At 40.3% G+C, this 14,226-nt stretch overlaps 1 protein-coding gene and 1 long non-coding RNA gene across 2 annotated transcripts in view; both read left to right on the top strand.

The window, feature by feature from the left end:
* Positions 1-6,505, top strand: part of pdlim4 (PDZ and LIM domain 4) — a 122,072-nt gene extending 115,567 nt beyond the window's left edge. The window contains exons 6-7 of the mRNA XM_034177992.1: positions 873-1,011; positions 5,084-6,505. Coding sequence (XP_034033883.1) covers positions 873-1,011; positions 5,084-5,288 — 344 coding nt within the window. The 3' untranslated portion in view covers positions 5,289-6,505. The remainder of the gene's footprint in view (positions 1-872; positions 1,012-5,083) is intronic.
* Positions 6,506-7,114: 609 nt separating this feature from the next.
* Positions 7,115-9,360, top strand: LOC117517081. The gene is made up of 2 exons (XR_004562644.1): positions 7,115-9,057; positions 9,104-9,360. It is a non-coding gene; the product is annotated as an uncharacterized LOC117517081 (long non-coding RNA).
* The last annotated feature ends 4,866 nt before the right edge of the window (positions 9,361-14,226 follow it).

Below are 14,226 nucleotides of genomic sequence, written 5' to 3'. Positions count from 1 at the left end.
TGCGGGGCAAAGCATGTGCTCACAAAACCTTAAAAATTAACACATTACTTTAAAACTAAAACATATATCTGATATTTTTACTTTATACAACTTCAGACATGACAGTAATTTTAAATAACTTGTCCAAAATTAGTTTGGTTTAAATTTGAACCATAAGTTAAAGATGTATGCCTCTGGATGACTTGGGTCATATTGCCGGCATATCAGTATGGTGTTAAAAGAAATGTTTTTTTTTTTTCTTTTTCTTTTTGGGGCTGTTTTTCCTTTGTTTGCAGAGGATTGAGATGCTTTTTATACAAGCAGTTCTCTTCTGTTTGCAAAGGTTATAACTGTGCATCTGTTGCAAAACTTTTAACAGGTGGGTGCTGAACTAATTTTTAAAAATGCATCTTGCTGTTCAGCTTTGTTTATTTTGTTTATCAATTTAAAAGTTACCGGAAAAAAATTCATTGGAAGATAATTAGTCCGATGATGGTCTTTAAAGTTATCTTAAAAGATAATCCGATAATGAAAATGTTATCTTCGATAATTATCTGTTATTGGATTATCGGAACTGTGCCCACCACTGGCTATATGATATATTTAACTGAAATTTCTGATCCAGACAACCAATGATTTATAAAGGAAAATCATTAAAATTATCAGGGGTGCCCAAAATTTGCATACAACTGTAACTAGTATGAGCTAAAATTGGTATTGCCACTGTGTTTTTGAGATAGTTCTACTGGAATTTAATTTATCTGTAATTGGAATCTTCTCTAGCTGATGGCATTACAGCTTTAAATATTCTGTTTTTTTTTTTAGTGTCACAAATTATGGAGCTTGCAATAACATATAGTGTGTGTGTGTGTGTGTGTGTGTTCTTTTTCTAGGTGTGTCCCCAACAGAGAGACTAAGAAACCTAAAGTCTCCCATCAGGTCTCCAATAGCAAAGTTGGGGACCCCCTTCCTAAGCCCCATGTCCAGTCTTCAGAAATTACCCCAGTGTACACGCTGCTTTAATGGAATTGTGTAAGTATTATATGGATTCTACTTAAGTTTCATCATGGAGCTTTATTTATGTTTTCTGCTTTGTGAAATTATTCAAACAACAAATTTTAAACAAAGGGTGAAATAAATTTCACCATCTACTGTCGGCCAACACACATTAGTTAGCTGATATTGGCTCATATGAGCCATTCTGTATCGGCATTATTTTTGCTGATGTGAAAACTTTTATTTTTACTGAATAAAGAAAGCAGACAACACTTTAGCTGCTGGACATGTTGTCATTATGGAGTTTCTCCAGTATAGGCTTCTCTGATGGCATTGTTTACAATGCTGTTGAGCATAATTGGGATCCCCATCACCCCTAGGTCACAGTATGAGGTACATTGGTTGGTTGCTGGTTATATTTATTACTTAGGTAATAGTTAAATTTTAACCTGTAAAACATCAAGCCTCAATTACATTTCTTTGTCATTAGGGTAACATAACCAAATGTTAGGAATATTGCTTTTTTTTTAAAATGTGTGTGTATGTATGTATTGTAATTTTTTAAAACTCTCTAATACTGGTATCTGTGTCCTCCCCAAAAAATCTGTATCCATTGGGCTCAAGTATCTGTAGTTACAGCTTGAATCTCGTGTTTCTATTAATTATTGCAAGCAGTATAAAATATTGTATTTCCAGTGATAAATCACACTAATAAATTAACTGTAGGATTGCAATTACTAGCAATGTGCAACTTAAGGTAAAAATGATGGCTTCTACATTATACACTTGAAGATGATTTAACCATACTCGAGGTAAAGAAATTCCAATCTGCATTTGTGAATTAGTTCTATTTCTGGGTTTTCTAGTTGTTATGAATTTTAACTTTTGAACTGTCTTGCCCTTTCCTGAACCTACAAAGGACGACCTGCACCAACAAGCCTTTTGAAAATTACTCAGGAAAATTGTATTCTTTTTATTCTTTTAATCATCAGACCAAGCTACTGACCACACCCTTTCCCACACTCTTATACTCTATACATGTACACTTAAGTGCACATGTACAAAGGCATATAAACACAAACACTGGAGAAGAATTTAACACACACACACACACACTTCGTCACTGCCAAGGTGTCACATGTACCGGTAATCCCCTTCTACAAAAGCAGCTGCAGGTAAACAGTGATGTCATTGACTAACATTACTCATTAACAAAGAAGCTTTGTGACAGCGTGTAGGGCTGTTATAGCCTGAGAGCGTTTAACAGCAGTTTAAACAAATCCAGAGTTTATCCTGCATGTGGTGTGGTTAGATGGTGAAAGTGGTTCAAAAATGGGGAGATTACGATTGAAGGGTGGCTGGCTCAGATCCCCTACAGGAAATGGTGTTGGAAAGTCTGAAAGGTTTTTTTTTTTTTCCCTTTTTAATTTAAAAGTTACGGCTGTTGAGGAGTAATTGGGTGTAGCAATGAACATATCCTGTAATCACACCAGTACTGAGCAGTTGCTAGCAGTACAGATGTGTATTATTTAGCTCACAGGTATTTTCAGCCCTTGTTCCACCCTGCAGATCTCCCTGGATTTATTTGTTTTGCTGGTGGAATATGACACAGAACTCTCCAAAACATTGAGGGACACTAAATGAGTAAAACGCCTGTGCTAATGACTTATGTGTGGTTCAGCATTACCATGATATATGGTTCGGTGTGGCCTTGACATTTGATCAACTCGGCCTAAAATTGAACCACTCTGTCCTTGACCAACATACAATTCCTCCAAGAATTTTATTCCATACTGGCCCAGACTGCCGGAGTTGAACATTTAGCACCTTCTGTTGGACCTTTCAAGGTCAAAATGTTGCATGACTTCATACTAGTAAAACTATCCATACTAGCCTTTGAGTTTGGACTTTCAGTGTCACCCAAGGTCAGAGGTTATGTGACAAATAGAAATATCAATCAATCAATCAGTCACTCAACATTATTTATAAAGTGCTTTACAGCAGCCAGATGGTGTCCAAAGTGCTTTACAGTGAAAACAGATTAATAAAAATATGATGATTCACAGAAACCATGGGTGTATCTTTCACCAGAGATTTGTTTTTGTGTAGGCTCTCAGTTGTCCAGGTGGTTTCCATAGTAGAGAAGCTTGAATCTTCGACTGGACTGGGTTGCTTGACGTGAGGACGTTTCGCTTCAAATCACAGAAGCTTCCTCAGCTAAAATTCTTTCTCTGGTAGTCTGACTTCTGTCTTGACTCTTGTAGAGAAGAATAAACCAGAAGCCAACAAAAGCTGGAGTTTTTAACCTAACCAGACCCCTCCTACCGAGAGGCCGACTGCTATAGGCTAGTGACTAAACAATAGCTCTAATTAGCACCTATTGTGCACTCTCCTAATAATGGGATGTAAGCCTCCCCTGATGGCTCCCTTGATGACTCTCCTGATGACGTGAATGACTCATTACCATGAACAAAAGACTGAAACTGCTTTGACCTGAGTACCCCATTGTAAACAGGGGACAAAGCGTGTCTGAGACCCGTCCCCCAGTTAAGGCTGGGTTTCAACTGTTTTACAAAGAATGCTTCCTTGACACCTCTCTCAAACCATTTCTTCTCTCTGGCTAAGATTTTAACTTCCTTGTCCTCAAACGTGTGGTTAGTGTCTTTCAGGTGGAGATAACTGCAGACTGAGGTCCACTGGCGACCTCTCTGCGGTGCTGGTATAGCATCTTGTTTAAAGGTTGCTTAGTCTCACCTATGTAGTGTTCATTACAGTTTTCCTGACATCTGATATAATACACTACATTGCTCTGTTTGTAACTAGGGATCCTGTCCTTAGGGTGAACTAATTTCTGTCTCAAGGTGTTAACCGGTTTAAAGTAAACTGGGATTTTGTGCTGTCTGAAGATCCTCTGTAGTTTTTCCCCTACTCCTGCTAAATAAGGGAGAGACACTGCTCTTCTTCTTGTCTCTGTCTCCTGTCTATCTGGTCTCTTTGTTTTCTGGGACTTCTGCACTTTGTCCAGGGACCATTGTGGGTACCCACATACTGTGAGGGCTTTCTGTAAAAGTTGTTGTTCTTTAGCCCTTCCCTCTGCAGTTGTGTGCACCTGTAGGGCTCTGTGTTGAAGAGTCCTGATCACCCCGAGCTTGTGTTTAAGGGGGTGGTTTGAGCCAAAGAGCAGATATTGGTCAGTGTGAGTGGGTTTTCTGTAAACCTCTGTCTGGAGCTGCCTATTCTCTCCAATCGTAACATCACAGTCCAAGAAGGCTAAATGGTTGTTTCTGGCATCCTCACGTGTGAACTTGATATTGGAATCCACCAAATTGATGTGTTCTGTAAAGTCCTCGACCTCCTGTTGCTTGATTTTAACCCATGTGTCATTGACATACCTGAACCAGTGACTGGGAGACATGCCCGTGAACGACGTCAAGGCTGTCTTCTCCACTCGCTCCATGTACAGATTGGCCACAATGGGGGATACTGGGGACCCCATCGCACAACCGTGGATCTGCCTGTAGTAATTCCCCCTAAACAGGAAATACGTGGTGTTAAGACAGATCTCCAAGAGTTGGCAGATGTGGTCTGGTGTGAGTTTGGTCCTTTCAGGTAGAGACACATCCTCTAGCAGTCTCTGCCTCACAGCTGAGATGGCCTCAGCGGTGGGGATGCAGGTGAACACCATAGTTTGCAGGTGACACCATAGTTTCATCTGCCTCCAGCTGCAGGTCCTTGATCTTGTTCACAAAATCTTGTGTGCTCTCCACATGGTGGTCTGAGTTACCCACTATCACCAGAGATGTAATACCTGATTGGAGAAGATGGACTTTCACATTAGGTTTTGATTCTGAAGTAGATATTTCTGCATCATGCACCTGATCAAGAGAACATAGATTTTCTGCTTCTTAAAGACTATGTTGAGTTAACCAGAACATAATGCATTACAGTAATCAGTTGTAGTTGACTCAAAAGCACAGATCAGTGTTTGTGTTCTGTCATTGCCAGAATAGATCTAATCATAATGTTGATGTTTTCCTTCATTTCTTTGCATCATTTTATTATGGTTGTCTGCTGTACCTTCACATGTTCTTGACTTCATTTCACTCAGGGGCACCATTGTGAAAGCCAGGGACAAGCTGTATCATCCAGAGTGCTTTATGTGCAACGACTGTGGCATCAACCTTAAACAGAGAGGATACTTCTTCATCGAGGACAATCTGTACTGTGAGACCCATGCCAAGGCACGTGTCCAGCCTCCAGAAGGCTACGACGTTGTTGCTGTGTACCCAAACTCTAAGGTCGAGATCGTTTGAGACACAAAGTGGAGCTGGATATACTGTAATACAACTGGGGAACCAACATATGGGGGAATTGGGCTACTGAATAGCCCAGCCTACATTTGTCAGGCAATGACAAGCAGCAATGCTGGTCTTGGATCAGTTTTTTGGAAGATCTCATGAAATGGGGGTTTCAGAGATCCCAGACCAGCATTTCTGCACTGACAGCTTTGATTTATGAGGCCAGCAGAACATAAATGTCTTGTACAGTGAGCATGTTGGAAAAATGCCGACTGTGTACAGCTGGGGACTGATCAGCATAACCAAACCACAGCTAATTAAAAACCAACAGTGTGACCCATCCAGTCAGCCCTCATCACTCACTCAGAGTGCTTACTTAAGTTATAGATAAAACATTGAAGACAGCCAAACCTCATCTCACCGTCATCAGTACAATGTCAAATGGTTCCATATACTATCTATGCCACATACAGGAAGGATGATTTGATTACATGCAGAATGAAATTGCACTGTCACATGGCCTTTTTCCAACAAATAATCCAATTTCAATGAACCACAGATGTCACTTTGTGCTCTTAATTACAGATCTGATTACAGATGTGGATTTTGGTATATAATGCAAAATAAGTTACTTAAATTAACGGCTATCCTTTTAAAATTTTTGGAGATGTTTGTTTGCTAAACTGATGCTATAATGACTTTTAAATCATAATAAAAATTCCAAATCAATGATTTTTAAACTGCAAAATCTTATGTTTGCCTAATTTGTAGCTAATCTACACTTAATGACAAAAATCACTTGATAAGTAAAATATCAAGAAGATGCAAGGACTTGTTTTTAGTTAAGAAATTTTACAAATCTTGGAGTCTGTTAAACATCTTTTATGTCATAACACTTCCTAATGCTTGCGACATCATGGTCAAGTGTTTTTTTTTCCCAGAAATACCTAAAACTTTCACAAGTTCCATTGAAAGATTGTCTTACATGAAGTGTGAGTGTATGTATATATTTAGAAATGAGTGGGGGGGGGGGGGGATCTTCCAAGAGAGAAAGATTTCCAGAAATAAGGTATTGAAAAATCCTTAGAAAACTAATTTCGAGCTTTATTTCACTAGTGTTGGGAAGTTTTACATCTTTCACAAATCTTATGGTGAGTCAACAGATTGTTTAATCTCAGCTACAACTCAAAATGAGATGTTTACCAGACTTTCATTTTCAATATGTCTAAAAATACGAAAGTAAGTCTTACTGAAATTTTCCTGAAGCAATTAAACAGAGTGTAGATAAAGTATTTAGACTACAAGAAGTAGTGGTAAGATTTTGTGCTTTTGCAGTGCATCTGTCAGTCTGTTTGAGTTCCTTTAAATTTATGCCTGAGTTTTGTTTTTAATTTGTTTTTTTTAAAGGACCTAAATCTCAAGAAAGCACTGCATCTAAACTCAAGGTTTTTTTTAACATGATTTAATAAAGGTTTCTATTCACTGTAAAATAGCAATGTTTCCCCCCCATTTGTCAATAAACGAAAAAGTTGTGAAATGTAGACATTGTAGCATGGGAACTACCGTAGTTCTTGGAAGTGTAAAAATGAGTAAAGTTAAATTGCCAGGAACCTCAGGACCAGGATCTAGGATTTTCACATAAAAATTTAGACAGACTTTCATGTAGTTCAACTGCAGCTACTAGTTCCTAATTTAGTTTCCTAAAAGTAAAGTAAGTCCCTTCGGCTGCTCCCTTGTTTACACTTGGGGTCGCCACACCAAATCCAAGGTGGATCTGCATGTTGAATTGGCACAGGTTTTACGCCGGATGCCCTTCCTGACGCAACTCCACATTACATGGAGAAATGTGGCAGGGGTGGGATTTGAACCCGGAGCCTTCTGAACTGAAACCAAGCAATTTATCCACTTGGCCACCACCCTCTTAATTTAGTTTCCTATGTTGCAAAAAGTTCAAGTTTATTTCCCATTTGCAGTATTAAAACCCACATTGGAAAAAAGGTGCAAGGAACTCAAAGTGCACTAGTAAGACATACACAAAACAATAAAAAGACATAAAAATGACAAAGCCACATAATAAATTTAAGATACATTTAGAACTAGTCAGAGTATTGATTATTGCCACTGCAAAGGCAAATAGTTGTGATTTCTCACAACAAAATCACCCCAAAGTGTAATGGTTTTGTACCTGCAGATGCGCTCATTTTTGTCAAATAAACTGATAGTGCCAAATGCAATATTTACATGGTTACAATTCATTCTTCTTGCAGCCAGTGTATTACATGACAAAACTGGTCTGAATTTTAAAGTAATTTAAGGTGTACTGATTAAGTTTTTTTTTTTAATGTACACATTGGTGAAGGTTTTTTTTTTTTTTTTTTTTTAACTGTTACACATAATCAACTTGCTATGGGCTTTTGTATTTGTAAGGTGCACTGCAGTTTATTTTTGGTTTTTCATTCATATAACACGAAACTGGTGAGCACCCTTTTTTTCATTTCCTCATGTATTATTTGAAACTGTAAGGAATGATTTTTATAACACTAATATAATTTTACAAAACATACTGTTAGATGTCAGTATTGTATAATTTTACTCAATAGCTTTCAGTAAATATAGGCAACAATACAAGCACCATCTGATCTACACCTGACCTATATAATATGTGGTACAACTTCAGGATTTACCTGTCTTTTCATCCATAATTCTGTTTGAAAATATTTACCCTGCTGCCACATGTGTTTGAGGTGAAGGGGGAAATGGAAGCAGCTGTCATATAACATAATTGTAGAAAGTTCTGTCCTCCAAAAGTGTAAACTAGCTAAAACAACTTCAAAGTTTGACTTAGTTGTGAGACACTACTGAATAATACAATTACATTGTTTTCCCACACAGCAATTTACTTGCAGCAACCACAGTAGCCCCCGTCACTACAATGACTATACATGGCAGAATGACTCATTAACAACAACAACAAAAAAAAAAACTGTCTGGAACAAATCATGGTGTGATGCGTTTATTGGGCTGCTACCCACTGAGCAATTTTAATATATGATGAAACCTTGTAACTTCAGATTTCATTACATGTCATTACCTCCACCCTAACACCAGTCACAAGGTGTACCCAGTAAGAGTCACAACTTCACTAAGCTTCCAGGCCAGTTTGAAATTACCATGACCCAGACTAAAGTGTGACTCATACAATTTTATGAAGATTTACACTTTCACACAAGGTTTTGATTCTGAAGTAGCTATTTCTGGGTCACGCACCTGATCAAGAGAATGCAGATTTTCTGGTTCATAAAGACAATATTGAGTTTGTTGTCCAGATTAACACCCGTTTGCCATCTGCTCTTTGTGACAACCTATAAAATTGAGTTAGAAACTTGGAAGCAGAACTTCACAGCCTAAAACTTGTTTTTTTTTTTTGTTTTTTTTCCTTTTTTGGACCTACTACATGGATACCTTAGTGTCTCTGAGAAGAGGGAAAACAGTTCCAGAAAAACAGAAACATGCATAGTTGTATTCCCTTTCTACTATGAATTTCAGTTTTTGGTCACAGTCCAGTCCATGAACTGAATCGCACATACTTCTAAATATTCTGAGACAGGAGAAAAAAGTTTGAGTTTGACAGGGGTGAGAATGAAGAAATAAAGGATCCTCAGGTATTTCTAAGACTAAAGTGTCCCAGCAATTTGCACCCATCCAAATTGGCTTACTGTAAACCATAAATTAGGTAAAGTGTGATTGGAGTTTAATTTTTTTTTTTTTGAACTACAAATACTTTGTCTGGTGAAATTTAAGCTTAGTTTTGCAGAGCTGATTTTCTGCAGTCAGTGATTGATGTAGCTGTTGATTATGCCATGTACCTTTTCTTTGTAAATTATGAGAAAATTCTATTACTACTACTTTCTTAGCTTGTAAATATTTGTTCAGGCTTTTTTAATACACATAATTCATATGCCAATCTTGTGTATCTCTGAACAATTTAAGTATTCTTTGACACACATCTTTTTTAATCTTTAACTTATTTTTCTAAATCTTGTTTTTGGTAAGATCTAAATAAAATGAAAAGTATACAGCCATGGCATTATTGTTTTGTTTGTTTGTTTTTTTCTTACTGATTGCAGCTGCAGATTTTTACAAACCATTTCAGCGGTGAAACTCAAAAGAATTCAGTTTCTCTTGAGTTTATATTCCACTTCTGACCTGACAGACACAACCACACTGAGCCGTGTATGCATCTTGTGAAACGTAAATCCACAGACAGTCACAGGCAATTTCACTTGAAGCACTGAGCCAGATTCACATTTTCAAGCTGTATCGTTTACTTGTTACAAATTACTCACCAGTGAACTTGGCACATTTGTAGGTGCCATTATATAAAAGCTAATACAGCATTTGTCTTTAGTGTGTAGAAACACAAATATAAACTAGGACTGCAAGCAGTCATATATGGGCCCTTGTTCCGTGCGACTGCCTACCCAGGCCAGCGCGTCCCCTTGTGACCAGATGTGGACATGTGCGTACAGGGGAAACCACTCATCCCACAGTTCACATTTCAAGCAAATCACACGATGCATGAAGGAGTTATGACATGTTGATGGTTCATCCACTAGGGGGCACTCAGAGCAGAAACAGAGGGGGCAGGTGTGTTGAGGGGCCAACCGTCATCACATGTGAAGTTTCAAGTCAATTAGGCGAAGCATGAAGGAGTTATCATGACTTGATGTTCCATGGCGAAGGGCCAAAATGGCGGCACCATAGCAGCCACACCTTTAGACATAGAGAAAAGCTTTCGATAACGTTTGATCAGTATCATCTCTGGATACTGTGAAAGAAATTTGAAGTGCATTAGACAAAATCCCTAGGAGGAGTTTGTTCAAATACGTGTGGAAATCACACCAAAATGAGAAGAAAATTCAAAATGGCCGACTTCCTGTTTGGAGTAGACACATGGTGCAAGAGACTTTTTCGTACGTCTATGCAACTCGTGTACCAATTTTTATCTCCCTACTCCAAAAAAACCCCTATGGGGAGGGTTTTTTGAAAGTTTCAAGTAGGCGCTATTGAGGCATTTTGCCCCGCCCATGGGCGCCGCCCCTATGAGTTGTAAGAGGTTGTCATGCTTGACCTGTGCATCAATTTTCATGATATGACAAAGCTGTCAAAAGGAAGAATGTAATTTCATGGCGAAGGGGCGATATTCAGCACGCTGCAACACAAACGCTGTTACTCGTAACTTCACGGTGATAATCGTCTACATTCACCAACTTGTTCTGCATGTTTTAGAAGTGGAATGAAATTGATTGGGTTAACTATGTGACATCAGGACCTGTTTAAGTATAATGTTCCATGGCGAAGGGTCAAAATGGCGGCACCATAGAGGCCACACCCTTCGACATAGAGAAAAGCTTTCAATAACTTTTGATCAGTATCATCTCTGGATGATCTGGAAGAATTTTGAAGTGCATTGGACAAAATCCCTAGAAGTTCGTTCAAATACGTGTGGAAATCACGCCAAAATGACAAGAAAATTCAAAATGGCCGACTTCCTGTTTGGTGTAGACCCATGGTGCAAGAGACTTTTTTGTACATCTGTGCAAGTCACACGTGTACCAATTTTCATCTCCCTACTCCAAAAAACCCCTATGGGGAGGGGTTTTTTTTAAATTTCAAGGGGGCACTATTGAGGCATTTTGCCCCGCCCATGGGTGACGCCCCTATGAATTGTAAGAGGTTGTTGTGCTTGACCTGTGCATCAGTTTTCATGATGATATGACAAAATTAAAGCTGTCAAAAGGAAGAGTGTAATTTCATGGTGAGGGGGCGATATTCGCCACGCCGCCACACGGACACTGTTACTTGTAACTTCACGGCGTTCATTGTCTACATTCACCAACTTGTTCTGCATGTTTTAGAAGTGGAATGAAGTTGATTGGGTTAACTAGGTGACATCAGGACCTGTTAAAGTAAAAATAGGACATTTCCTGTTGCCACCGGGGGGCGCTATGGCAGAGGTGGGAAGCTAATATATGCAGACATTCAGGGCGGAGCCCTCATGTCCAGCAAGTTTGAAGGATCTACGATGAAGTATGTGGGCGTGACAACCGTTGGAAGTGAAACGGCGTGCTCAGAAAAGCTCGCCAAAGTTTGACGAACCCTAGTAGCCACGCCGCTTGACCTAATTACATTCTTTTGATAACCTTTGATCACCATTGGGTCATGATGATGTTGACCAAATTTGAAGACGATTGGATGAAATCCCTAGGATGAGTTTGTTCAAATGTAAGTAGTGGAAATGGACAAAAATGGCAAAAATTACCTCAAAATCGAAACTTAAAATCAAAATGGTCGACTTCCTGTCGACATTTCAACATAAGAGACTTTTTTGTGCGTCCTAGCATGGTAAATATGTGTACTGAATTTCGTGAGGCTACGACGAAAAAACCCCTATGCGGAGGGTTTTTAGAAAATTTCTAATTTCTATTTCGTGATTTCGCTGCAACCTTGTGCGCAACCCCCAAAATATCAAATTTCGGATGGGGCCGGACGACTTTGCCAAGCTTGGTGAGTTTTTGAGCATGGGAAAGCGCCAGAATTTCGATTTTAAGAGTGAGAATAATAATAATAATAATAATAAACAGTGCAATTACAATAGGGTCCTCGTAGGACTTTTTCCTACTCGGGCCCTAATGAAACAAAAAACACCATATTGGCCCAAATATAAGACAGCCCTGATTACAAGACAACCCCATATTCTTCAGAGATGTTCTCTACAGCCTGTACATTCTGAGTGCCAATCCCAAGTCCAAATAAATAAGCAGGGTTTCATCAGGAGGGGCATCTGGTGTAAATTTTTCCAAACCAAATATACAAATCAGAAATCAACTTTTCACACTACGCTGGCTGAGGTGGACAGTGTTTCTGTAACTTTAGAGGACAACACTAGCATTAAAGTTAGGCTTGCACTTTTGCCTTATATGCACTGAAATCTCTCCAGATTCCTTGAATCGTTGAGGGGCCCCTTCACACACAGAGCAAATATGGTCGATGTGCGCATGGAGCAGGAATCGTGCAAACCATGTAGAATCGAAGCTGCCTTGTACACCTGTTGCTCCAACTATTTGCACACACCAGCGGCTGAAAGACGGTGTGTGCTGTGCAAGCTCTTCGAACCCTCTTGCTGCAAGTGACTCGCACGAACATCTAACACCGCTCGCATGGAACTTAGAAAATGTGTGGCCATTCGCACTATTAAAATCCTCTTCAGCCCAGGCAAAACTATAATCTTTTTACACATTTTACAAACTTCATATCTTGAAAGTGGCAAGGCTACCATTTTGACTTAAATGGGAGTTGGTCAGTAATTCATGCAGATACAGTTTGTCTGTTTGTCTGTGATTAATGATATGTGCACAACTTGATCATAGGTCTTTTCAGACGGTTTCACTGTGCAGCAAAGTACAGAAGGGTTGGGAGGAAGAGGACAACAGTCAGTAAACAATCACTATTGTGCTGGCAGTGAAATTTGTCTAGTGCTCCATGAGTGTGGCTTTGCAAACAGACACATTGACACGTTGGTGTGTGTGTGTGTGCTAAACTGACAGGTGTGGCCACCGACAGCAGCTGTGGAGATCTGTCGATCTGCACTTCCCAGTGGGACAACACCTACTGTGTTTGGACAGACATGAACTAACAACTGCCCACTGTGACGCGCATGTGTCTGCATGCTGTCCTTCATAGACATAAATATAAACATATCATTGCTGCAGCGAGCGTGCACACGGCGCACACATTGACAGGCTGCTTTCAGGTTGAAACGGACCATCAGATCAGAACACGCAGCGGGCGATCTGACTGTCACGCCACCCACGTGAGCACTGTTCCAAATGACGCGGTATCAGTCCTGCGGTGTGGCATCCACAAGACACGCGTGCCAAGCAGAACACGTGCGCGCAGCCGGCTGGACGCACCGGACCAGCAGATGTGGACATAAGAGTGAACTGCTTCATTTGTCATGTCATTTTTTTTTTTTTTTGCCAGCTTGCACTCGGCCGAGACGGACGCACTTTTCTCTTCTCCCTCCCTCATCTTTCCTGCTTCTGTGGCGTGTTGTCTGTGAGGCTGCAGCTTTGCTGTTCTGGAAAATGACAAAAATGGATCTGTTAAAGTGGTCTTTGAATGCAATTGACACTTTCTTTTACAAGACATTCGGGGGCGGAGGACCCGACCTGACCTGCCGGGATGCATGTGATGGGTTACGTGATGGACTCGTGGAGGAGATGGCAGGTCATGTGCCTTTACATGCTTTCTGTGGAGGACGTCGAAGATGTGTGTATATATTTGGCTTGGTGGTGACCGGCTTTCTGCTGTGTGGAGCAGGCATGGCGCTGGTTTACCGGAAAATCAAGAAAGTGGAGGCAGCTTTGATTGGGCCGTCCAGACTGCCCTACATGATTGATTCGATTGGGAAGGCAGTGGCTGCGCAGTCGGTGGGTGTTAACCGCACGCTGGGAAACATCTCGGGCAGGATTGCAGCTCTGGAAACCCACTTTGACCGTCTGTAAAGACCACATTCTACATTCAGATGAATTGAGAGACACTCTGTTCTCAGAACTGTGGAATCTTTCAGGCGTCTGCTAATCTGGATATTCATTTGGCCTCCCCAAAACACAGCTGCACTCCAAGGCTGCTGTGATAAAAAAAAACCTCCTCAAGAAGATCAACACTTAAGCCTCGCTCCCTGGTCATCCCCCTCCCCTCAGCTTCTCCAGCTCTGACGTTGACTGTGGACAGTTGACTGCTCAGGGCTGAGCCCCTCCCCCTCCAGGATTGTCGGACAAGGCCGTTGACGGCGCCTAATAGGCTGTGTTCTGATAAACTGGACCTTCAAATCTCGGTTGTCGTCCTGCGTCTGTTTTTTTGTGTGATTGTTTTTCTGTGCTGATGGGGG

The sequence above is a fragment of the Thalassophryne amazonica genome, chromosome 9 (assembly GCF_902500255.1).
Source record: "Thalassophryne amazonica chromosome 9, fThaAma1.1, whole genome shotgun sequence".
Lineage (NCBI taxonomy): Eukaryota > Metazoa > Chordata > Actinopteri > Batrachoidiformes > Batrachoididae > Thalassophryne > Thalassophryne amazonica.
The sequence above is the reverse complement of the archived record's forward strand: the minus strand, read 5'-3'. Positions and strand labels throughout refer to the sequence as shown.